The following is a 27,408-nucleotide window of genomic DNA, read 5'->3' as shown; positions in this document are numbered from 1 at the left end:
CCATCTATCACTCCAACCAATCTAGTACCCATCTGACACCATACATAGTTATTACAATATTAATAATTATAATCTTTATGCTATACCATACATATGAAAATTTTGTAACAACCAATTTGTACTTTTTAATCCCTTCCCCTTTTTTCACCCACACATCCAACCTCCTCCCATCTGGCAACCATCAAAATGTTCTCTGTATCTATGAGTTTGTTTCTGACTTGTTTATTTTGTTCTCTAGATTCCATATATAAGCGAAATCACATTGCATCTGTCTTTCTCTGTCTGACATACTCCACTCAGCACAATATCCTCCAGATCCATCCATGCTACTGCTAATGGCAAGAACCCATTCTCATCCATGGCTGAGCAATATTCCACTGTATATATATGTACCACCTCCTCTTTATCCATTTTTCCATTGATGGATACCCAGGCTGCCTCCATATCTTGGCTATTGTAGATAATGATACAATGAATATATGGATGCACGTCCCCTAGAAGTAGCATTTTGGGATTTTCAGATAAATACCCAGAAGTGGGTTTACTGGGCCTTTCTTTGTCTCTTGATATAGCCTTTGTTTAAAAGTCTAGTTTTGTCTGGTATAAGTATTGTTACCCTAGCTTTAAAATGTTTTGTTTGTTTCCATTTTCATAAAACATCTTTTTCCATCTCTTTATATCTGTGTGTGTGTGTCTTCCAATCTAAAGTGAGTCTCTTGTAGGCAGCATATATAAGGGTCTTGTTTTCTTATCCATTTAGCCACCCTATTTCTTTTGATTGGAGCATTTAATCCATTTATATCTAAAGTAATAGATATGTAGCTATTGCCATTTTATGATTCATAATTTTGATTCCCCCCCTCATTTTAAAGAAGTCCTTGTAACATTTCTTGTAGTACTGGTTGGTGGTGATAAAGCAGTACTTTTAGATTATTTTTTCTTTACTCTAAGAAGCACTTTAATCAGTCCTTGGATTTTAAATGACAGCCTTGCTGGGCAGAGTAGTCTTGGCTGTAGGTCCTTACTTTTCATCACTTTGAATATTTCCTGCCAATTGCTGCTGGCCTGCAAATTTTCTGTTGATAAAATTTAGATGACAATCTTATGGGGGCTCCCTTATAAGTTATTAGTTGCCTTTCTCTTGGGGCTTTAGGATTCTCTCTTTGTCTTTAATCTTTGCCATTTTAATTATAATGTGTCTTGATGTGGGCCTCTTTGGGTTCATCTTGTTTGGGACTCTCTGCACTTCCTGGGCTTGTATGTTTATTTCCTTTGCCAGGTTAGGATAGTTTTCAGTCATTATTTCTTCAAATACATTCTCAATCCCTTGCTTTCTCTCTTCTCTTTCTGGTACCCCTATGATAAGAATGTTGTTATGCGTGATGTTGTCCCAGAGGTATCTTAAACTATCCTCCCTCATTTTTTTTTCTACTCTTTTTTCTTTTTGGTGTTCTGATTGTGTGTTTTCTGCTACCTCGTCTTCCAAATCACTGATTTGATCCTCTGCTTTATCTAGTCTGCTGGTGATTCTTTCTAGTGCATTCTTCATTTCAGTTATTGCATTCTTTCCTTCTGACTGGTTCTTTTTTTTATGATTTCTACATCTTTTTTTTTATGCTTGCAATCTCTTTGTTTAAGTTCTCACTAAGTTCCTTGAGCATCCTTATAACCATTGTTTTGAACTCTGTCTCTGGTAGGTTACTTGCCTCCATTTTGTTTAGTTCTTTTTCTGGATTTTTCTCCTGTTCTTTCATTTGGGATGTATTTCTTTGGTCCTCATTTTGGCTGCATCTCTGTGTTTGTTTCTATGTATTAGGTAGATTTGCTATGCCTCCCAGTCTTGGCTGTGTGGGCTTATGTTATAGGTGTCCTGTGGGGTCCAGTGATACAGTCACCCTGATCGCGTGCTCCAGGTGCTCCAGGAGTGTCCCTTAGGTGGGTTGTGTGAGCCCTCCTGCTATAGTTGAGCCTTGATTTCTACTGGCACATCAGTGGGTGGGATTGACCCTCAGGCTGATTGGCTGTGGGGTTTGGCCATGTCTACAACTTACAGGCTGCTGTGCAGGGTGCTTACACCAGTGAGTAGGATTCACCCCAGTGGGCTCTGATGCTTGTCGAGACCACCCTTTGTGTATGCCACTTGTGGGGCTAGTTGGGCAGTGCTCTGCTGTGGTTCTGAGTCCAACCTCCAGGTATGTTGGTTCTGGGGCCTCTTGGGAAGGGCTCTGGTGCTGGCCTAGGTCACCCACTGCCTGTAGCCAGGGACTACTTGGTAGGAGCTACAAAGTAATTCATGTTTTTTTGCTGCTTGTGCTGAACCTGAAGGCACATCAGAGAGGCCATGCTATGAACAGAGGATGCCACCAGTACTCAGCCTGGGGTAGCTCTGCAAAAAGTCAGGATATCTCAAGGCCTGCTGCCACTTTCTGGCTCCCTTAAAGTTCAGTCGCTGATAAAGCCCCGTGCAGTATGTGAGTTGAGTGAAGCAGGGTCTCAGGGATTGTGGTCATTAGGTTAATGTAGATTCTGGTTTGGTGCCAGTGCTGAACCCGGAGCTACTCAGGAAAAGTCTCAGAGTACACTGAGGCCAGTCATCACCCACCTGGGGCCCATGGCCTCTAATAGTTTTCGAAGAAAGTGTGCAATGTGGGCGAGGCTGGCTATTCTTGGAGAAAGTATCTCCAGTATTGGGGGAGTTGGGTGGGGTGGGGTCCCAATGAGTCAGGAGGGTGGAGCCCTGGAGCTCACCAGACCAATCAGATTCAGATTTGCCTGTAAGTGTAGGGGGTGGGCTCAACACATTAAAGATGGTGGCTGCCTGCCTGGCTGCATGGGAGGAAGATCCCATACAGGGAAAATGGCAACTGTCCTATAGCCCTGTCCTCAAGGCCATACACCTCAGTCTGTTTCCCATATGTCTCTGACACCCCCTGAGTCACCCTCACTCTTCTGGAGCGCAAGGTGAATCCCTGCGAGCGAGTGAGTCTGTACGTGGGCCATTTAAGAGGAATCTGGGTTTCTTGCAGCCTTTCATCCCACCCAGATGGTTGGAATCCCCACTGTTTTTCACAACCAGATATAGTGGGGGCTCCTCTTCCCAGCACCAGTACTCTGGGCTGGGGAGCCTGGAATGAGGCTGGGATCTTTCACTCCTCCAGGGGGAACCTCTGTGGCCAGTTTATCCCTCCCTATTTTTAACCACCACAGAGAGATTTGAGACCAGCTTGGTTTGCATCTCCACCCCTCCTACCATTTTCTACGTGGCTTCATCTTTATATCCTTAGTTATAAAACTGTTCGGCTAGACTTCAGATGGATTTCCAGGTTGACTATTCTATAATTTAGTTGTAATTTTAATGTGTTCACGAAAAGAAGCAGCACAGTGTTTATCTACTCTGTCGTCTTGGATCTCTATAAACACTCCTCTGATGTGAGGAAAATCAACCTCTGTTATATGTGTCACTACTATTTTTTACTTAATTTTTTTTCTCTTTTGAGTTTGTTTTGGATTTTTTTTTTGCAACTGATAATGATTTTGTTTTTACACACAATAGGCTATTATCAACAACCCTGCTATCTGTTATTTCCTTATTGCTGTGGTAACAAATTATTACAAATCTAGTGACTGAAAACAACACAGATTCATTATCTTACAGTTCTGAAGATCAGAAGTCCAAAAAGAGGCACAAACATATGTTTTATTAAAAATGTCCTATATATTGAGAAGATTATATGATTTTTCTCATTTAATCTGTTTCTGTGGTTTGTTACGTAGACTGAATTTTCTAATGTTTAGCCAATCTTATGTTTTTGTTATAAACCCAGATTTTGTTATCATAATTTTTATATATTACTGAATTCAATTTGTGGATATTCTATTTAGGAATTTTCCATCCATATTCATGAATGAAATTGTTAGGTAATTTTATTTTCTTACACTGATCTTGTTGAACTTATTTTCAAAGTTATGCTAGCCTTATGAAATTAGTTGGGGATTGTAATGTCTTATTCTCTTATCTAGAGGAGTTATATAAGATTGAAAGTATTTCTTCTTTGAATGTTTCGTTCTTGAGACATTTTGGGTAAATTGTACTTTTTACTATGAATTTGTCTATTTCATATAAATCTTCCAATTAATTGTCTACAACTTATTTATAATATTTTCTTAATATCTGTGGAATCCATAGGGATATGCTATTGTAAAAAGTTCTTGATATTTTTTATTTGTATGTTCTCTTTTTGTTTTGATCAGTCTTACTAGGTATATAAATTTTATTAGATTTTTATTTGTTTGATAGCATATACCTGATAATTTCAATATCTGAACTCTTTTTAGGTATTTTTTGTCTTTATATTATTCTGCTTGATTTTACCCATGAAGGTCTAGTTGGATTGGCTCTGGGTTACCTTGAATGTACTCTTATATTCTCTTGTTTGGTGCTTCTCCATCCTACCTCATGCCCCCACATTTCTATGGAGTAGGAAGCTTAGTTACAGAAAATAAAGGTGACATCTTTAAGGAGTCTGCTTTCCAGACTGACCAGTGATGTGGAACCAGTTTTCTATAATAATGTTCTCTAATAATGCTATTGTTCGCCTATGTCACTAGATCTTAAAAGAATGTGTCATTTACTTTTAGAGTAATCTCCAGTTCACAAGAGATATAGAGAAATATTTACTGGCTCTAGAACATCCTAGTTCTGGTCCACATTTCAGAGTACATATTGGACATTGTGTGTGTGTGTGTGTGTGTGTGTGTGTGTGTGTGTGTATGTGCATGTGTGTGTTTTCAAAGGTAGAAGGATTGGAATCTTTTTTTAGTTCTTTTTAAAGATGGATTATTATTTTCAATTATTATTTTATTTATCATTGTTATTGAATTTCATAGAGCTGCATAAAGTAAAAATGTCTTGACCCTGCTATCATTAATTAAAAATTCTCATTGTCTTCATATTCATCACATTTATTCATTTTTATTGTGTAGAAGTTAAAATACATTTTTATTTTATTTATTTTATGTAGCTTATCCCAAATTATAGCTTCTAGTTCATCTTGCTTTAGTTGTTTCTATAGTTAAGGTAAATGTCTTATGCCAGTGTGGCATATTGAAATGGATAAAGATTTATATCTTGTTTAAATTTCAGGAATTTCACTAATTTGCTTTGTTTCTGTGAGTTAATTTATCTCTGTAAATTGCAAATTTCTCATCTACTCATATTTCCTTCCCTGGCAGATTTTGGGAGATTAAATCAGATACCTTTATATATATAGAAATTAGCATTAGCACACAACGCACTCTCATTGAATGGTCCTCAGAATTTCTAGTGTATATATCTTTAGCAGATTTGTTAATTAAAAACCTGCAGTATTAGGTATAGATATGTCATTTTACTACACTTTATATTAATATTCAGTTTTAGTGGCAGTCATTATATATGATTTTTCCTTTTTGTTTGCTACTCTTGTTTATAGCACGTTAATTTCTAACAATTTTGTAACTGTCATTCAATTTTTATTCTATTTCATTGATTTTTAATCCTCATCTTGATTTCAATGATTTTAAAAATACATTATTTATCTTGTAAAAAAACTTGGCTCATTACCCTTACTTCACAAATAATAATGTTTTGGAAAGAAAGCTTTTAGGTGTTAATGTTAAGAGTGTTGCAAAGAGAAATTTAGCCAGTTAGTCATTTAAATGGGCCTTACTAATTACCTGACTTGGCTTGAGTTCCCCATTACAACGTTTACATCCTGATTTTCTAAGCTCCCATTAATTTTTGTCTTTATATTGAAAGCAGATCAGTTTTTCTGGTGATTGATGTTCAATAATTATGTTTATAGATGATGATTTAAAAAGATGAATATCAATTTCCAATGGGGGGAGTTTTGCATGGGGTACTTACAAAGTTCATATTCTCTCTCCAAAGGACGCTCTTACTTTGCCCTAGAAATCAAGGTATCAATCCAAATATTATTTATTGATCATAAATAGAGAGCAAAGATGGATAGATAACTTGAAATGACTTTCATCTTACTCATAAGGCTATTTAGTAAAATACTTTTGCCCTCTGAGAAGGAATACCTTTATCTATTCTCCCAGAGAGCAGCATTCAGGAAAGGCCTGAACTTTTACATATATTTGATTTCATCTGTCAGGTGATATTTTGATTTGTCAATCTCACATAGTTCTGGGAGCATTTTACTATTACTAGTATAATCTTTGTCATATGAAGAAAGCCATATTCTTGTCCCAATTTTTTGGGACTATTTTCAAATATTTGGAAAATTGTTATATTTGAAAACAAACTATTTTTTCTTTAGGTTTATCCTTTAATTCTAACTACATACTAGTTAGGTCTAAATTTTTAAATATTGTATCTTTTCCCAGATCATTTAAAACAACTGGTCAAGACGTACTTTACAATCTGATAAAAATTAAATTATATTATCCCTCAGTTTAAAGAGACATCATTGTGCCAAAGAGTAATTCAAAAAAAGAAGTTCTATTGAGAATGGTGGGAATTTTTAGAAAGATTTTCATTAAAAAATAGCTAACATACAATATTATATTAGTTTCAGGTGTACACAATACTTATTCAACATTTATATACCTAAAGAAGTGATCACCGTAAGTCCAGCAACCATCCGACATTGTGCCATCCGATCACGATATTATTGAATAAATTCCCTAAGCTGTACATTACATTTTCATGACTTATTTGTTTTATACCTGGAAATATAAACCTCTTATTCTTCTTCACATTTCCCTCCCATTTAAATTTTTCAGTAGTTGACATTTTATATTAACTTCATGTTATTTTATATTAACTTCAATATTATTTTGTATTATATTATTTTATGTTAATTCAACATTATTTAATATTAATTCAATATTAATTAATATTAATATTATGTTAATTCAATATTATTTAATATTATATTTACATTGAAAGTAATTGTTGATAGATATACAGTTATTGCCATTTTTATTATTTATATTTTTGATCTTTTTTTTTTCTTTTTGTCTTAAAGAAGTCCCTCTAACATTCCTTGTAATACTAGTGGTGTTGATTAACTCCTTTGGATTTTTCTTATCTGGGAAGCTCTTTATCTGTCCTATTCTAAATGATAGCTTAGATAGGTAGAGTAATCTTGGTTGTAAGTCCTTGCTTTTCATCACTTTGAATATTTTTGCCAGTCCCTTCTGGCCTGCGAAGTTTCTGTTGAGAAATCAGCTGACAGTCTTATGGGAACTCCCTTGTGGGTAACTAATTGCTTTTTTCTTGCTGCTTTTAAGATACTTCCTTTGTCTTTAACCTTTGGCATTTTAATTATGATATGTCTTGGTATGGGCCTCTATGGGTTCATCTTGCTTGAGAATCTCTGTGCTTCCTGTGCTTGATGTTGTCCCAGAGACCCTTTGAACGCTCCTCTTTTTTTTTGGATTCTTTTTGCTGTTCTGATTGGGTGTTTCCTGCTACCTTCTGTTCTAAATCACTGATTTGATCCTCTGCTTCATCTAATCTACTGTTGAGTCCTTCTAGTGTATTCTTCATTCAGTTATTGTACTCTTTATTTCTGACTGGAGTTTCCTATGTCCATTTTTATATTTCCTATCTCTTTGTAGAAGTTTTCCCTGAGATCACGGAGCATATAACCAGTGTTTGGAACTCTGAGTCTGGCAGATTGCTTGTCTCCATTTTGTTTAGTTCTTTTTCTGGAGCTTCGTTCTGTTCTTTTATTTGGAAATTTTTCTTTGTCTCCCCATTTTGGCTGCCTCTCTGTATTTGTTTCTATGTAGGGCTGCTATGCCTCCTGGTCTTAGTAGAGTGGTCTTATGTAGTAGGTGTCCTGTGGGACCCAGTGGTGCAGTCTTCTTGTCACCAGAGCTGGGTGTCCAGGTGTGTCCCTTGTGTGGGTTGTGTTGTCCTCCTGTTGTCCTTGAGACTTGATTGCTGTTTATATAACAATGGAAGGGATGGACCCTCAGGCTGATTGAATGTGAGGATTGTCTGTGACTACAGTGGAGAAGGTGTTGTGCAAGGGCTGACCCTACCGAGCAGGGTTCACTCTAGCAGGGCTTTGATGCCTGCCCAGTCTGCCCTTTAGATGTGTCATCCTTGGAGGTGGCAGGTGATGCTCCAGTCCAGTCTGTACCTGGTCACTGGGGCTGTGAGACCTGGGGCCACTTAGGAGGGGACCTGCTGCAGGCAAAGTTCAGCTGCAGTCTGGGCCCTGCCCAGGGCCACCTGGCTTGAGCCACAGAGCAATACAGAGATGGCCACCACCACGCTGTGCTTGGAGGTGCCTTAAGAGGCCAAACCAGGAACCAAAGCCAGCTGTCGCTAATGCTGGGCTTAGGGTTACTCAGCCAGTGGTACAAGACATGCTGAAGCAAGATGCTGCTTATTTGGATTTTTTGAATCTTTGAGAGATTGGATCTTTGAGGAAAGGCTGCAGCATGAGCCAAGGCAGGCCGTTTATACAGAAAAGCCACTGGAAGAAGCTTGTGTGTACCTGAAAGTTGGGTGGAGTGTGGTCTCAAGGAATCACAAGGGTGGGGCAGAGGAAAGGTGATAGCCAGTTGGATGGAGACTCAGATATGGCATCTGCCTGCATCTGCATGCAGAAAGGGATAGGGCTCAACAAAGAAACAATGGCTCTGCCAGCTCCTCTGTCTGAAGAAAGCTGTCCCTCCAGCCTTCAGCCTAAAGGTAGACAATTCAGTTTCTCTCCATATATCCCTGGCACCTTTCAGGCTGCTGCTCCAGCACTGGAGCTCAGAGTGAGTGAGTCTGTCAGTGAGTAAGTCTGTGCACAGTCTTTTTAAGAGTGCCTGGGAGTGCAGCTGCCCTCCATCTCACTCAGCCACAGTTTCTGCTGGTTATCACAGCCAGAAGTTATGGGAACTTTTCTCCTCAGCACTGAAACTCTGGGCTGGGGAAGGGCTGGAACCCCTCCCTCCTCAGAGGGGGACCACCACAACTCAGATATCCCTCCCAATTTTTAATGGTCACATGCAAGTATGGGACCAGCACATTCCACATCTCTGCCCCTTCTACCAGTCTTGAGTTGGCTTCTTCTGTATGTTGGTAGTTGTAAGGCTTTGGTTCAGCTATACTTCAGACAATTCTCAGTCATGGTTGTTCTGTAGTTTAGTTGTAATTGATGTGGTCCTGAGAGGGGTTAGCACAGCGTTAACCTCCTCTGCCATCTTGACCAGAAACCCTCGGGAATGGTGGGAATTCGACAAGCAATATGATGTAATCTGGGGACTCAGTTCTCATATAGACTGTCAATGCTAGGATGGATTTTATAAAAATTAAGTAGTGAATGGATGACGTTTATTCATGTGTTCAAGAGGTAATTATTGAGTTTTTGCTTAACACTGTGTTTACCTCTGGGCATCACAGATTAATTCAAAATTTGTTACTTATTACTTCCATATCCAACTAACCAGGTAATTTTTAGTATACCTTTATAAATAAGCTAGGTGCAAGATTATATCTTGAAGACTGAGTGAATTGTTATGATGTTTTTACAAATAAGTTATTAAAATTTTGGGGTTGTGTCTACAAAAAGTGATGATTTTCGTTGACTCGTAGTCCTTCTTTTTTGGAAGTAAATATACATCAAAACCAATTCTATATTAGGGTCACTCCTAAATGTGTGATAGTAAAATAAGTCATTATAGGACAATGATTTTATGTCCAAACACTCTATGAGGACAAACATTTAATTAACATAAATGACAATATTATAAAGGTACATATTATTTACAAGAGGGACCTGAAAACTTTCCTATTTCATAACTTTGTGTTTTATTATCCAGTCTATCAACATTTTAGATTATGATCCATTCTTATTTACAGTAGAATGTTCAAGTCCTGTCAAATGAGAAAATTCTGAGGTTTCTTGTAGCATATTTCACCAGAGAGTGCTGCAGAGTATATGAGTGGTTGTAACAGACCCTGTTGGTGCCCTCGCCATATTTTACTCTTTTCATTTCTGTACCCACATACCCAAATTCTGTCAACTCTTCTGTTTCTTTACTTCACTGATGCCATAGCCACTTTGCCCACCTGTACAGCAGGCACAGGGAAGTCTATTCCCAGAGGCGCCCATTATGTATTAACTGATGGTAGCTGTTCTCTAAACACATGATTTCCCTCATTTCTGGGATGGTTTAACTCTGCGGTACATGAGTTAAACTACAGTGGCTCCCAGGGTTTTCTCCAGGAAGGCTGAGCTTCAATTGCCTTGGTAGTAACTAGCTGATAGCGCACATTTTATTAACTGTTTTCCCTTCCCTGTTTCATCTACTCATTCCCTACCGGTAGTTCATTCATGTCCACTTCTCCCTTTTAGATTGCCTTCACCTCCTGTCTCAGGATCTACCTCTGGGTGAACCCCATTTAAGATGTGATCAAGCCTGGGTCACCAGAAACTGGCATTCATTTTCAAAGTGGTATCTACTAATTTAAATACAGCAAAGTATTTTCCTTTGAAAAATGTGACAAGTTACATTCTGTGTCCAACCAGATATGAAACTTGGTAAGAAATGGAGCCTGTCATTTTGAGTAATTCTGGGCAAGTTCTTAAGTCCTTGACTATCTTAGGTTTTGTATGAGAAGAGATGACTGGAACACAGGCATAGTGCAGACTGGAATATACTAAGTTTGTCGTAATTAAGTTTTGTTTGTAAAATTAGGGAAAAGTAAGTCTCCCAGAGTCAGCTGGAGTATGTCTTATTTGAACTCAATCACCAAGCACATGCCCAGAAACTCACATAATTTTCAAACTGTTTGACTAATCTAATATCCTCTATTTGTATTTATTATACTTGAGCTTTTTCAAGACATTTTATAATGAGATTTCAATTTAACTCTTTCACTGCATTAATCAATTTCAAGTTTTTCTCCAAAATGTGTCAAAAATCCACAAAAAATAATTATAGTATTTATATTTTTAAGTAAATACAGTTAAGGTGCTACATTTTATTAAAATAAATGATTACTTTAAAGTATAAAAATTTCATATTGTTATTCATTCTTGAAAAACACAAAAATATTTTAAAATGTACATCTGCTTTGCACATCTTTTCTGGAACACTGAGTTTGTGGAATAAAGTCAAATGCCACACAGTCAGTGACATAGAAATTTCATTCGACTGTAGTCGAATGTTGCAGCTCAAGTGTTTTAATCTATTGCATAGGGCCCTTTTCCAATTTCTTTTTTAATGTTGCTTTATTAAATTGCTGATGGTATTTGTTTTATTTTTGTCACTTGTTTTGCTACTAAGCTGTTATGGTCAAACCAGGTGGTAGTAGTCCCTCTTTAATAGAGCTAACTGTGGGTTATTAACAACCACTCCCTCACCTGCATTATTGCAGTAGCTTTCTAAATAATCTCCTTGATTCTGTGATTTCCTTCCAAGAGTTTCAACACTGTAGGTAGAGTGGTCTTTTAAAAATACAAATAAGAGCAGAGCACCTCTCTGCTTAAGCTTTCCAGTGGCTATCCATTTCATTCAGGTTTCTTACAGTGGCCTGCAAGGTCAAACTTTATCTCATTCTTTGTTATCTCTCAGACTTCATTTCTTACTGCTTTCCTTCTTTCACTCTTTACAGTCACATGGGTCTCCTTCTTCTTTGAATACCCCCAAGCTTGTTCCTGCCCCAGAATTTTTGCAATTTTGCAGTCCCCTCTGCCTGAAGTACCCTGTACCCAGATATCCACATGGCTTATTCCCTTAATGTTCTTCAGGAGTCTGCTCATATATTAGTTTATAACAGAACCCTATCTTAACTATCTTATATAAAAGAGCATTTCTCCCATTCTGTACTCTCTATCCTAAATTGCTCTGCTTTATTTTTCTCTTGACCTTTTACTGCCATCTAACACACTATATATTTACTTGTTCATTTTCAGACCTCTTCCAGCCCTTCCCTATCCTGAACATAAACTCCACAAAGTGAGGGACTTTCTGTGTTTAAGAGAAGGAATTTCTGTGTTTTGTTCAATGTCATATCATCACTGCTTGGCATAACTGTTAGGCATTCATCTGTGGAATGAATAAATAAATGAATGAATGAACAAGTTGGTCAAGGAAAGAATTTCTGAGGAAGTGATACATAAATCGCTACCGAAAAGATGAAAGGAGGTAACCATATGAAAACGAGGAGGAAATGTTTCATGCAGAGTGAATACTAGTTACAAAAGTCGAAGCATTTCCTTAATCTATTTCTTCTCACCTCCGTTACAACTATCCTACTCCAAACCACCATCACCTTTTATGCCAGATCAAGCAGGTCCCTTTATGCTATTCTAGGATATGTAATTGTAATGAATATCTAGGATATGTAATGAATATCCATTGAAATATCCATCAATTAAGTGAATTGACTTAATCTAATTTATATTTTAGATGGTCACATAAGCTCATCTGTAGAAAATTGTTTGAAGAAGGCCCGTATAGAAGTAGAGACTATTTAAGAAGAAGTTCTGGTAGGGTGATGTCAGATGGAGATGGAAACTATTAGATGGCTTGTGATATATTTTGGTCATAGAATCTACAGGACTTACTGATGGATCAAATGTAAGGGGTGAGAGAAAGGATGAAATCCAGGAGGAATACTTAATTTCTGGCTTGAGCAATGGATCATTGGGGTCATATTTACTGGGATAAGGGATATTTGGGTGGTGAAATTATAACTTTAATTTTGAGTATTTAAAATTACTTGAAGTTTAGGGGTTTGGATGAGGTCTCAGAGAGAGTATAGAGTTTTAAGAGGAGAGGTCTTGGAACCAAACTTTAGGGGAACATCACCATTTTAAAGTTGAGTAGATGGGGAACAATCAGAAAAGAACAAGTAACTGGTGAAATGTAAGTGATATCTTGAGAGCATAGTGTTATAAAAGTCAAGAAAGAAGAGTGTTTCAAGGAAGAAAGAATAGTTTCTTTTTTCAGGATATTTCCAGAAGTTATAAAAGAGAAAGACGGAAAAGTGGGTCTTGTATTTGACATTATATATCTTAGACAAGAACCATTTTGACGGAATGATGCGTGGGAGTTGGAGTGTGATGGGACATAGGGAAAAAAGGAAAAAAAGCATGAGTGCATGAGTCCTAAGAAGTTCGGTGAATATGATTTCACTTATATATGGAATCTAAAAACAAAATAAATGGACAAATACAACAGAAACAAAGTCATAGTTACAGACAACATTTTGATGGTTGTCAGATGGGAGGGGGGTTGGGAGATGGGGGGAAGCGGGGAAGGGATTCAGATGTACAAATTGACAGTGATAACAACAGTCATAGGTATGTAAATTACAACACAGGGAACGTAATCAGTAATATTGTAATAAATATGTATGGTATCAGATGGGTATTAGATTTATCGGGGTGATCATTTCATAAGTTATAAATGTCTAATCACTATGTTATACACCTGAAACTAATATAATATTGTATGTCAAGAGTAATTTAAAAAATGTTTAAAATAAAATAAATTAAAATATGTAAGAAAAGCCAAAAAAAAAGACATTTGGTGAACAAAGGATAAATGAGGCTGTAGGTACAGGGTGGAGTGCTGATGGAAAAGTTCCAGGAGATGATAGATAGATAGATAGATAGATAGATAGATAGATAGATAGATAGATAGATAGGTAGATAGATAGATGATAGAATAGGAAAGAAGTTATTATAGTAAAGTCCTTGAGCACAAATAGGGATTGTCTTTTTATATGAGTAGGACAAAAACTCCATTGTAATAGGCAGGGGGAAAATAAGTGTTCACATGCAGGTGCATGTGTAGGTTTGGCAGAGGAAGATGAGTGGATTTGAGATTGATGACTTATATTTTCTCAGTAAACAATTGGATTTGATCACCAACTATGAATGAGGCAGAAAGAGGAGGTGTGGGACGTTTGAAGATAGAGAAGGTGTGGAATAGTTATATGGTATAATGAGATGCAAAGTCTTATCAGCAAAGCAGATAGAATTGTAGGGAAGCATTTGATGTTACTCTGAGATTTGAGTTCGAGTATTTAAAGTGAAAAATGTCAGCTCACTTGAATCATTTGTTTAGTTGTTTTTGAGCAGACAGAGATGGAGGGTGAAAGATTTGGGACATGAAAGAGGAAGAGCAGGACAAGGGGTCAAAGATATTCACTGAGAGGTGACTATATGAAGCTTGATTAGACAAGGCGGGAAGTGAAGCAGACAGATAATGCGAAAGTGGTGGGGGTTCAAAAATAGAAGCTCTGATGAAGGAGAGGAATTGCAACATTGGAATACCTAAGCAAGTGAGCTGGAAGGATAAGGAGGAGGTGAAACTGAGGCATTCAAAGTACTGCCACGCTGGGTTACGACAAGGCAGAGGGTGGCTAAGGTGGCGTGGGGACAATGGGGGTCTAGAACCTAAGAATCTGGGGTGTCAAGTGCCTTATCTATATGGTCATTTAAGTCACTGCGAATACCCTCAGGAGTTGGAGAAGTCACAGAACACTGTGGGCCAGAATACGCATCGTCAGTAAAATTGGGGACATTATTAAGAAGTCAAGTGTCTCAAAGAAAACAGAGGGAGGAGGATATAAGCAGATCACGTATGTCAGAAAAGGGTAAGGTTTTGTGCAAGATGAAAATGGTCTGAAAAGTGGCATTGGAGAGCAAAAAGGTGATGCACCCCAATAAAAATGAAAGGATATGATTTTAGAAACAAATGAGAAGCAAAGCCATTTAAAAATAAACAAAAATGAAAACCTAGAGTATGAAAGAGGGAAAGGTAAAAAAAAAAAAAACTAAAGTATTAATTAAAAGTTTAAAATGCAAGCTATTAATAATTTACTTATTTGTGCAGGGATGCCTCTGGCTATGCCCTGACGTTACTAAGCAGCACTCCAGAGAGCAGGCACCTCAGTAAACATGAAAAAAGGAAAAAAAAAGAGCAAGGAAGTAGAAAGTGAAAATAAATTTTAATAGTATGAAAATAAAAAAAACCCCACAATATTTCTTTGCTTATTTGGGCTGAAAATAATAACTAGATTTGGTAACTTCTAATTGTTCTTATAGTCTAAAATCCAGCTCCCCTTAAAATTCAGAAAAGATAATGACAGCATATTAATCATTTTATTGCTATAAACACAACTCTTTGGAAATTACAAACAAACTTAAAATAGCCAACAGATGACTAGGCAAGAAACTAACACCCAAATAATCCAAGACTTTTATACTGAAACTTGAAGGAAAGCACCTTGTTTTAAACATCACCAAAGATGAATATCAGAGTTTAAAAATACTTTCAAAATAGCAAAAGAAAAATAAGTTAGACTAAGTACAGCTTGATGACGTAGTGTTTATAGTAATTCTAATATAGCTAAATGGAGCGGCTATAGACAATTAAACAATAGATTGTGTATTCTTTTAAAATTGCTTGATGGATGACAGGTTGATCCATTCATGCTTTTGTCCTAACATAAATGGAATAATCTAGAACTGGAAGACATATTCTATTACATGGGTTTTGGAATATATGTGGACTGGTGTATTCCAGTGCAATGTGAAGTAGGTCTTAAAAATACTAGAAATCCTCCAAAAGGTTAGAATTTATTAAATAGGCATGGGAAAATATAGAAATATTTTTCAAAGTTTGTTTTGGGTTTCAAATGTCTTCCTCAAATAGCAATGGCCATTTTAGCCAATGATTATAACACCCTTAAACTCCTGCTAAAGTCAAAGGGTATCATACTATGTGTTATAGCCTGGCTGACATTCAAATGTTGGTATAAATTTAGAAATGAATTTTGTATATAATTTAAAACATCCAGTCAGAGTGAATATGTATTTTTTGAAACTATATAGTTAAAATTCTTTCAGAATATTACACTGAATGAAGATTATAAGGCTAAAAACTTATACACGAATGTAGAACAGATGTTGAAATAAAGGGCTATACATAACCCCAAATGAATACTTTTTTCTATAAACCTTTCAGTACAGACAGTTACATCAACAATATAGAAATGAATAATATATAGCAGATACAGCTGGAATTCAATGTCAAAATTAGCACAAGATGGTATTTTGGTTGATATTAAATAACAAAGTATTCATAATGCACTAATTTTTACCCCCAAGAACTACCTCTTTATAAAGCCAGGTGCTTTATACACATTAAAACACTATTTTCAAACTATGTATACATAACATTTAAATCAAGATTTCTGCCTTCTCATTTAAGAGCAGGTTCATCTGAAATTCAGTTTGTAATGTGGATTTGAATGATAACTATTCACTTATTAAATAATTTCCATTTCTTTTCTTAGGTCTATGTAACAACCTCAGGTCTATAAATGAAAGCATCTAAAAGGAAGAATTAAACTCTCCCCAAAGACTGTTAATTGAAAAGTAGCATGCATTTAAATGACTGTTAGAATGGTTGATGTCTTAAAAAGTTAATTTTAAAATTTAGGAAAAAAAGTTAGAATATTGATATGTAATCCTAAAACACAAACAAAAACAAGAAAACAAAAACACCCCAAAACAAAAAGCAATTTGATTTGAAAGTATCTTCCTAGAAAGGTTGATGACTAATACTGCCATTTTTTTCCTTGTATCTCCCATGGTTTTATGTAACTGATGAATCTAAATAACAATTATTGAAGATGGTCACTCTGGCATTTGTTAGACAACCTAAAAAAACTATCTAGAAGATATCAGGAGTCTTAAGAAAATACTTTTGATGACGTGTTATATCAAAGTGACAAGTAAGCTACTTGTGGTTGGATGTCATTCTTTTTAATTAATTAACTAATAATTAGTTAATAATTATTTTTAGTCCTTTAAACTCCTGGACCCAAGCATACTTAAGTATATTTCAAGAAATACCTTTTGATTTTATTTCTGGAAAGATTACCCATCGTTAATGTAACTTCCGAAATGAGAGAAAGAAATAAAAGAAAGACTCCCTGTGAATGACTTTATTTACACCTCTGCATTTTGGCATGCTACAGAATATCACAATTTTACATTGTCTACAGAGTTAAAGTAAGAAGTATATTGTGGCTTTGAAAATATTGACATCATCTGGTATAACATAGAGCAAAATAGTGCTAGGTAAAATAATTCACTGCCTAGCCCCCTTTGACAAGTGTTGGACGTTGAACAACTATTCTTTGATCTTGTAACACCCCAGAAAATTTGAGTAATTGGGGATAATAATCCTTTAAAGATTTTGTCATATTCAATTTTATTTTATTGAGCTATATTAACACTGAATTTAGAAAAGAGACAAAAATTCCTTTATCATGCAAATATAACTTTACCTCTGGCTAAGGATACTTAGATTCTATTTAGAGATTTTTTAACCAGGTAATACTATATAGCAAACACACAGAAATGACATGCCATAAATAGTACATTACTGAATTTTGAAGCTAGAAAAATATATCATACTATATAATTTGTAATTTGTAATTGGAGCGTATATAAGCCAAGAGTTTACTGACAAATCAAATCAGGAATGTAAAATTCAGTTGGGAGTGGGATAGAATAACAAATGGAGTTGTTTAGTACATTTTCATTCGTGTTAACACAGTATCATCAACTCTGTTAAAAGTTCCTAGTTGACCCCTTCAAAATAGCAGCAGAGGGTTGTTTAAAAAAGTACTGAACTCAATTAAAAGAAATAGTACAGTATTACTTTACTGAACAATTCTAACTTTCCCCATTAAACATTTTACATGTTCTAAAATCTTTAAAAAAAATTTTTTTTATCTCCTTTCAAAAATTTCCCAAAGCTTAACTATACTGCAGGCTTTATTTCACAGCTCAACTCAAGTAAATCATTTTAACTTTGGAGATGTGTAATAAAAAGCTGAATATAAGTGAAGAACACTTACTAGAAGCACAATCTGAAAGTACAATGCACCTCTCATCTGCTTCCTTGAAAGGTGTTCTACCTCTAGGGAGGTCAACCATGGCAGTTGTTACTTGCTTCAATTTGAGAAGTACACTTGGCACGTTGTCCTTTATTAAGTCAGAGCCACAGTGGTAAAGGGAAAAATGAGTGTGATATCCTGCAACCTTACCCGTATGCAATATTAAGCAATACTGCATCTACCCGAAACACAAACCAGAAGCAGAAAAGTCCTTGACTCCATAGGAATTGTACCTGCAGCCCCGTCTCAAGATTCAGGCTCAGACATCGCCAGTTAACCCCAAATGAATCTCACCCTGTTGCCAACTTTTATGGAATTTTCCTCCCAGGAACCATTTCCTAATTTAAGGTTTATTTCACCTATTGCAATTATTAAGGTAGGAGAGCTTTGGTGGCTTGTGGACCTGGCTGAGTAACCGGATTTTTTTTCTTTCATGGTTAACCTAGGTCTGAATATATGGTTGGATTTTTATTTACATTATCTGTGAAACTGATAGGGTATTTGGCACAGATTTCAAATTCTTCCCACATACATGAACACATATTACATGTTTAGTTCTCTTGAAATATTGCCTGAGCAAATCAAAACAGCAAGGTGAAAGACGCCAATTTCTGTCTTAAGGCCAGTGCTTTTACTCTCCTGAGTTTTATTTCTTCCATGTCCTGGAGATGCTCTACAAGTCACGCAGAAACAAAGATGACCCTGCAGGCCTTACTTGCAGGCACAAAGAAACTCCTGTCTCCAGTTTTAGTTCGCTGTCAGGATCCCATTAATAGTAATATAAGAAAAAAGTTTACAAATGCTAGGGAGAGCTTTTGCCCAGCAGCACTGTTGCCACCTATTTTTCTCATTGTGGTTTCTCACCTTGCTCCATAATTACCTTAGCACTTAGTTGTGCATCATAAATCATACTGTTCGTTTTTTGGTTAGTGAGAACCAAACCGAAATCACAAGTACCGAGAAAAAGTGTGCTGGGATCCTGGCTACTTAGTGTATTGCACTGTGCTGTACTTGGTGATTCGACTCCGGGTTGTGCTAGGGGAGACGGATCCAAAGGTCTGGCCAAAGTGATGGTCAGAGGAGCCCCTCATATGACCAATGGTGGCTGTCCCTGCCATGCTGCTACTCATGCCCCCGCCTCCTCCCAGATTGCTCAGCCCGATGCCACCACTACTTACACCACCAACCAGGCCACTACTGACTGTACCACTTCCTCCAATGATCCCAGCTGGGCCACTAATGCCAGTTACGCCAGAGCCAGAAACAACCCTCTCTGTCACAATCACATTGTGGGCATTCGATAACTCGGGATGCATACTCAGACTGCCCATCATGCCAGAAGTTGGTCGGATTACTCTTTCTGTCACTACCACATTTGAAGACTCTCTAGGATCAGAGATGGTCAAAGTGGTGGGCAGACTTGAACTTGGTGCTATAACCCTTTCTGTCACTATAACGTTTGACCCATCTCTCAAGTCGGGCATCTCTAATATTCCATGCAAGTCAGCACCAGAGAACGGGCCAACTACCCTCTCTGTCACCACCACATTGGAGGCATGTCGATTATCATGAACATGGACAGAGGGCTTCAGAGTGCCAGAGGTGTTGTAAGATTCGGTTACAGTGACATTGCCATAGCTCATAGGATCAGGAATAGGCATAGGATGCTGTACACCAGGTCCCGAGGGGTAGGTACTCTCAGAAATGACTGTGGTAGTGCCGTAATGTTTGGAGGTGGGTGGGTATCCACTAGCAGGGGGCTCTACTCCCTGCTGAGGGCAAATCGGTTCAGTGCTCTCAGGTGGCCAAGAGAGATCAAAGTCTGGGTATGGTTCAGCTTCCTTTCCCAGGCTGATATCTGCCAACTTCTTAAATTTAGGCCCCAGTCCATCCAAGAAACTGTCATCCCAGTCTTCTCCAATGAAGCTACAACAACCCACAGAGCCAGCGGGGGAACCTACACCTTCAATGTCATATATGAGCAAACAGTCATTGGATGGGCGTCCTTCGTCTTCATCTGCATAAGCATATGCTTTCTGAATTTGTAGAGGAAAGAGAAAATGAAATTATGAATGCATATTTAACAATGATAGAAGTCTTTATCATTATGTTTGTTTGTTTGTTTTTTTCCCCAGGGCATTACCAAAGAATATAAAAAACAAAATTCTAACATCTACTAGGAATGCTTTAAAAATCATATGACTGGAAAGAATTTCGTTAGAAATTACTTTAGCTGTAATTTCAATAATTCATTTTGATTTTAAAATTTATTTAGATGGATTTCATAATAACATACTTTAGACACCAATGCACAAAAAAGTCATGTGAATTATTTTGGAACCATGTTAGAAAGAGTTACTTAAAAACATTGAATTTGAAGTACACCAAATTGTGTATTTTTTGGTTTGTGTAAAAAGGACAGCTCATAGCTGATTTGAGTTCATTCATGAGGTGTGTTTTCCTTCCTTCAGATGGAGTGATTATGGTGGTTCTGTGAAATTTATTTCAGTGTGGCTTTATCAGCAAAACAACAGGAAAAATGACTCTGGGTCTATGCCACTTTGGGATTTAAAATTGCAGGTGACCAAAGACAATTTTTAAAAGTAGAATCTTCTTCAGTTCAAAGTGAAAGCCCACAGACTTGTGCACTTTCATTTTATCTTTGTTGCTCATCATACTGGATTGTAAACTTTCTGGTTAAGTATCAGAAATGTCTTTATTGGCAGACCAACTCATTGTGCTGTTTCATGCACAAATAGTTTTTGAGTCCTTACTATTTGCCAGACACTCTGTGAAGAACTTGGTAATGAAGTAACGAACAAACCCATATAAAATCGCTCTCTCATAGGGCTTCCATTTTCGTAGGATGAGGCAGACAATACATAAACATATTTATCAGGAGGTGGTAAATGCGGGGGAAAAGGATAAAAAGTGATGGGGGTTGCTCTTTCAGAGAGAGATGTCATCTCATAAAGTGATGTTTGATGAGAGATTTCAATCAAGTGATAGGCTGAGTATAAAGGATAGAGTGTTCTGGGCAAAAATTGCTGCAAGTGCAAAAGTTTTGAGTCAGAATTGTACTTTTCATGAAAGTAATATTCATTTGTAGGGACATGGATAGGAAGTATTCCTACGGGTTTCAGCAATAGGCCTTTGCTGAAAGGCCTTTTATTATTATCTACTGCTGTTTGAAAGGCTTTTATGAGTATCTTAGTTCAAAATATCAGCCATCATCTAAACCATTAGGAGAGTTCATGAAGACATTTTAGGCCAGGACGTACAAGGACATAAGTGTATCAGAGACAGTAAATTCCTGGAAGCTTAAGTATCACATAGTGTGTAACCATGGGCAATTCTGTCTCTACCTGGAAATGGCAAAATTAATTCTCACTAATTCTTAGAATGTTCTGGAATTGAACTATGGCTCTTTAACCCACTGTTATTGAATATTTATTATGTCCCTAGAACCGAGGTAGGTACTGGCGACATAATGCAGAGAACATGGTTGAAGCACTAAAAAGTGTGGTGGACATCTGAACTAATAGATTTTAGCCATGGTATACTCTATAAAATGTATAAACAAAGTACAGATGGTCCCTGACCTACAATGATTCGACTTACGATTTTTCTACTTTATGATGGTATAGAAGTGATGTGCCTTTAGTAGAAATAGGCTAGGATGTTTGGTAGGTTAAATGTATTAAATGTATTTTGAACTTATGATGGGTTTATTGCGACATAACCCCACAGTAAATTGAGGTTATCTGTCCTACAGAAATACAGATAAGGAAATATTAATACTATTTTGGATGAAATGGTTAACAAAAACTTCAAAGGCTGTGATATTTGAACTGGGTATTGAAAAATGGGTACACATTTGTGAGAGAGACAATGGGATAGAAACATTCCAGTACGGGCACAGCGTAAACAAAGACATACAGGGGAATAGACTGGTATTAATAAGGCAAAGCCACTTGGCAAGTCGAATTGGTGGTAAAGAGTAACTGGAGATGTGAGGGAAGAGCTCAGTTTGTGAATAACCTCAGTTACTGTGTTAAGGAGTTTGGACTTCATGACATAGAAACAACACAGCTGGGAGTCATTGACTGTTTTTAAGTGGGGAAGTAACAGGTTTAGGTCAGAATTTTAGCAACATTATTTAGCAGTACTTTGGCTTGTCAAGCATAAAGACTAGGAGCTAAGAACCTAGTTAGAAGATGCCTGCCAAAGCCCCACTGGGAAACAGTGGAACCTGAAGTGCAACCGTGGGTGCAGGATGAAGAGGAAAGTATGGGGCGAGAGACCTTACCTGACAGAAGTAACTTTCCATGAAGTTCATATTCAGACCTCCTTCTCTACATTCCCTCATAGAATTTCTTCTTAATGTTCCAGAATATTCTTGACATATCTCAGGTGCTCTTGATGTATGAACTCCGTCTGTTAGTTCAAATCCTGTCTGTCTTTCTTCTCCTCCCAGATCTTGCATTTCTCTGCCACAATACTCATTTGTGTAAACCCCTTAAAGTGTAGATCAAATTAAATTTACTTTCTCTGATATATTGTAGACTAAAAATCAACAACTTACTTTAAGGTGTGGTTTCTTCATTTAAGTATGCATTTGTGAGTGAAGAAAGAAAATGAAGATGATACCTAAATACAGGAGCTATAAATATGACTAAATATTATTATTAATCAAATTATTAATCAAAATAATATTATTAATCAATTTGTTAACTTGGTAATTATTGTTGGTAATTATTTGTTGGTAATTATATGTTGTGCTAGTAGAGGGGGGCTGCATAGAGGTAACAAAAACCTATGCTTTAGAGATTTTGATTTTAAGTTGATGAAAATTCGGGGAAAATAACCTAAATTCTAAAAGTTAAATAGTGTAAGAATACCCCAAAGTATTAGAAGCACAGGGCATCCGGAAGAAGGCCCAATAACCATGGCTTTCAGAGAAGAAGCCATGGCTGTTGGGCAAAGGGAGAGGTTTACATGGAGAATTTTGAATTTGTACTTGGATGTGAGGGGTGAGTTGGAGTCTACTACAACATTCTAGTTAGGTGAGATAAAATGCTGGCCTGCACTGTGGAGGTGCCATGGACAGGGGAAGTGTTGACAGTGGGATACCGTGTTTCCCCGAAAATAAAACTGGGTCTTATAGTAAGTTTTGCTCCAAAAGACGCATTAGGGCTTATGTTCACGGGATGTCATCCTGAAAAATGATACTAGGGCTTATTTTCCGGTTAAGTCTTATTTTCAGGGAAACACGGTAGGTGTCCCATGCTTTAACATTTTAAAGATCTTGATTTTAGGGACAGTGTGTTTTTCATACTTCTGTTACTCTGGTGCCTCTAACTGTGCTTTGCTCAAGGTTTGTGCAAAGGTTTGTAGACTTGATGAGGCAATAAATGCATAAATAAATCCTGGTGGATTTGACAAGTCTTGAGAACTGATTGGATGTCAATGAATATGGAGCTATAAGAGTCAACAGTAAGATTCTGCTTTTGAGGGGCGGGGATGTTGGTATCATTAACAAAAATGGATACATCAGGAAGAGAAATAAGTTTAAAGACTAGCATGTCCAGTCCTTTGAATAAGGTCCAATTCTACAAGTTATGAACACTCCTATCCCTCTTACAAAAAGTCATGATCTCAAGTTTGGAAAAGACTGAGAGAAAAATAAGAGAATCAATAATATTTATTTTCCTTGAAAAAAAGAAAGATGGTACAAGATTTTCAAAGATATGATAAGTTTCTTTTTGATTAATTGTTCTTTTTATTAGAGTGGTAGTTATCACCTTACTGTGAAATTCTAATTGCTCCCTGGTTTCTGCCTGTGAACTGGTCTAGACTCCTGTTTTAAGGTAAGTCGTATTGATAATCTTACCTATGTGTAAGGAGAATCTCTACCACATATACACAACCTCAGCTGAGAACTTTAAGATTTTGTAACGTTTCATCCACTTTTAATTTAAGAAATTGGACAAATCTTTTTAAGTCAATATTTATGCTGATGCTGAGATGTAGTATTTAATTTTGTCATGATAGCAGCTAAATTCAGAGTGATTTTGAATCATTCATGAGTTGTACAAGTAGATTCAAGTCTCAAAAATGAGCACAGATCTATTTTAATCGGATTGTACTTTAATTATAATTAGTATTTTTTTTGGTAAATAACATTTGCTCTATTGGACAAAACACCAGGGTCAAAATTGACTCGTGGTTACAATCCAGTTATTTTCTCCTATGTATAGATTCTTGATCAGGACATCTCCTAAGTACGCTCAGATGACTGAGGAAAATTTTTACAATTCAACATATGAGAATAATAATTACTGTAGGTTTTTCCTTACCATTTCATTTGCAAAGCAGTCATTTAAAAAGGAATAATAGAAACAATTTTAAAGACAAATAAGATAATTGACAAATAGTACGGTATGCAAAGAGAGAACAAAATTCCTAGTCTTTTGAGCTGTTACAATTTAAAAAAAAATTTCATACCTGAGTTGTCAATGCATTCAATCATATTTGCATTAGTGGCTTGTATTTGTGGAATACAAATGGTGGTCAACCCCTAAAAGACAAGAAACAACATTTTCACATTTGTAATGATCCTTTTCTTTCTGTAGTTTTACATTGGGTTTGTTCTCAGATTACCTCAGGTTTTCTGAAAGAATACTCCTTAGGAACTTTTGAAATCCACTTAAAACCATAACCTCATGCAGAAAGCCTTCCCTGGTTACTTCCGTCTAATTCTGATGTACCTCTGATTGCTCTTTATTTTCCCCATTGGCTGTCCCAGAACAAAGAACAGCATAGACTGAGTGATTACCGACATCTTGTTTCACGTGCAGGAGACTGAGTTTAGGTGACTACCAAAGGCCATTTCTCACAGATCAGCACTTACAGGGTCAGGGTGTGGTCCTTCTACTGCCCATGATTGAATTGCTCCATCTGAACATTCAGGAACAGGCTCAAAGCCGGCTCCACCACCAGGGGCACCTCCACAATCACAACAGATCAACAAAAATGGGACCACTGGTAGAGAAAGACAGGAATATTGAAATTAGCAGCAGGGCCATATTAAAACAAAACAACTTGCTTTTTGTGATTAAATTTGGATGCTTAATATAACTTCATGTGGTTCTAAAATTATCATGAAAGTTTCAGAAAACAAACTGAAGAATGGTGAATTACCAAAATCAATGTGAGCCCCAGAATACTAGATTGCAATCAATTTTAATTTGTTATATCGTATTCAGATTACAAATAGTATTATACTATTAAAATGGATGAGTCTTTTCCCTGTCATTACTTAGGAAAAGAGTAAAGGAGAGAAGAAAGAAAGCTGAAGAGGCCAGTCAATATGTTTGATTTTTTTTTGTGTGTGTTCTCTCCTCCTTGTCTTTATTTTTCTCCTTTCACACCTGCCTGCCTTTTTCTTTCAATAATAACATCTTATTCGTGCTTCAAGCAATTATCTTCTGTGAGGCTATTATTTTTCCCTACATGGATATCTTTTCTTGAAATTGAGAACATTACACTGCTTAACAATATCTTTTTCTATTCATCAATTGGGTTTTTCTTATTCATCTCTGTAAGTGTCTAGCCCATAGCTTTTACCTAATATGATCTTGATAAGTGATTTAGATGAAGGAAAGGATGTGTATTTTTTTTTCCATGTGAGGAAGGAAGGAGGGAAAGAAAAAAAGAAGAAAGCTAGGTAAGAAGTAGAGAACATAGTAAGGCTAGTAATAAGGGAGAGAAGGAAGAAGGAAGGAAAGGAGGAAAATAGTCCTGTGTTTTACTTTCTTGAAAATATACCAGCCTTCGAGATAGCTTTGAATCTAGTGGTTTTGATTCTAAAGGCCGTATGTCATTTATAAATCTTTTATTAACCATACTATCCAAAGGTCACCAATATAAAAAACAAACTCAAAGTGAAAGTTATATATTACTTGCAGTAGAGATAATCAGTACCTGGTAATTAAGTTACTTTGAAAAATATTTAATTTTAAAGTTTTTAAATGATGGTTGATAATTAATATGTCCAAAAACATGAATTTAGAAAATTATCTCTTCTTATATATGTTTTTATGTTACATTCTACAAATTTGCTAGCATTTTTCTTGCGTTGGTTCATTTTGATAAGAAATGAGCCTTATTTTTAACCTTGTTTCTCCTTTCATAGAGCTTTTCATGGTCAATATTTCAATTTACTATGAACCGGTAAGAATGAAATCCTATTACTTAACCCAGAAATTTCTTGTTTTTTGAAATTTATTTTAAATTGTGGAAAAAGAGCCTCAGCTTTAAATTGTATGCCAGCATGTCCAAACTCATTCTGGTTTAGATGAATTCAATCTTATTCAAAAACTTCAAACAAGTGAAAGTTATTTAAAAATCAGAGAAAATCCAGTTCACCAATGAATTTAATGAGAACTATCTCTTTCATGGCTGTGTAAGTAGTGAGAGAAATGGAGGTAGAAAAATATTTCATAGGCAAGTGCTCTGATTTCATATTTTATGTGTGTAGGTTTTAATTAGATAATGTCTGAGGTATCTTCTGACACTAAGCTTTTATGGTTCTATACTTGAAAATGGCAATGTTTACATTAATTTAATTATACTGTGCAGGTATCAAACCTACTTAACTTCAGAGCTCCCCTTCATATTCCTCAGATACTGGAGTATCTAGCTCATCTCCACTCTTAATTTCTGTCATCATCCAAGACCATGTGAAAGACCACGTAGAGAATCCATTGGATATTACATCCTCGTGGTTAGATACTTAACTACGTCTACTCTAGTGACCATAAAATGTGATCTATCTCTAAATGCTTCCATGTGTGGTACTTCTTTTTCATCATTAAAACAATGTTAGGAGGTAACTTTTATTATTTCACAGGTGACAAAAGCGAGGCTCAGCAAAGTTAGGTAACCTTTGACAGACTCAATTATACTTAGAAGCAAAAGTTTCACCCTAAGTCTATTTGACACTTCCTTTCAGTAGGCTGTGCAGTCTTAGCATAGCATGAAATTCAAAGCCTGGCCCCTGCCTAGCTTTCTAGTCTCAACTCTCACCATGCAGTCCTGCACATCCTTGATTTCTTCCTCATTAGAGTCCTTTATTTCAGTAACTTGTACTCTCATTTTTTGGGGGGGTTTCACACATAGATTTTTTTTCTTCTTGCATTGTGTTCCCTTTTTTTTGTCCATCAGGCTAGCTCCTATTCATCTGTTAAAACCCAACTCAGAGTTTACTTTATATAGGGTTTTCTGATTGTTTCCATCAATTTTTTCTGATTGTCTTCTTCACTCACTAGCAATTTGAACTTGCCTGTTATTGGCCTTTCCCGTTACATTGCAATTGAATGCAAAAAGCTTTTATCTTCCACTGCCAGGCAAATTGATATTTTTATCTTATAAATCCAACACCAAACATAGAAATCTTTGAT

The 27,408-nt window shown here is 36.5% G+C and overlaps 2 protein-coding genes across 3 annotated transcripts in view; one reads left to right on the top strand and one right to left on the bottom strand.

Annotated features, from left to right (window-relative positions):
• The window catches only part of DSC1 (desmocollin 1), a 309,329-nt gene that overhangs the window by 107,065 nt on the left and 174,856 nt on the right, over positions 1-27,408 (top strand). The gene's annotated exons all lie outside the window — the stretch shown is intronic.
• DSG1 (desmoglein 1) overlaps positions 15,206-27,408 on the bottom strand; it is a 38,477-nt gene continuing 26,274 nt past the window's right edge. Inside the window, exons 13-16 of one of the 2 annotated variants that reach the window (XM_033087306.1) lie at positions 24,858-24,988; positions 24,452-24,524; positions 22,254-22,462; positions 15,206-19,980 (exon numbers count right to left, since the gene is read on the bottom strand). In XM_033087306.1, coding sequence (XP_032943197.1) covers positions 18,928-19,980; positions 22,254-22,462; positions 24,452-24,524; positions 24,858-24,988 — 1,466 coding nt within the window. In that variant the 3' untranslated portion in view covers positions 15,206-18,927. The remainder of the gene's footprint in view (positions 19,981-22,253; positions 22,463-24,451; positions 24,525-24,857; positions 24,989-27,408) is intronic. The other variant, XM_033087305.1, reaches the window with a different exon arrangement.

This window comes from Rhinolophus ferrumequinum, chromosome 19 (assembly GCF_004115265.2).
Source record: "Rhinolophus ferrumequinum isolate MPI-CBG mRhiFer1 chromosome 19, mRhiFer1_v1.p, whole genome shotgun sequence".
NCBI lineage: Eukaryota > Metazoa > Chordata > Mammalia > Chiroptera > Rhinolophidae > Rhinolophus > Rhinolophus ferrumequinum.
Note: the sequence above shows the minus strand (reverse complement) of the source record. Positions and strands in the feature narration are given on the sequence as shown.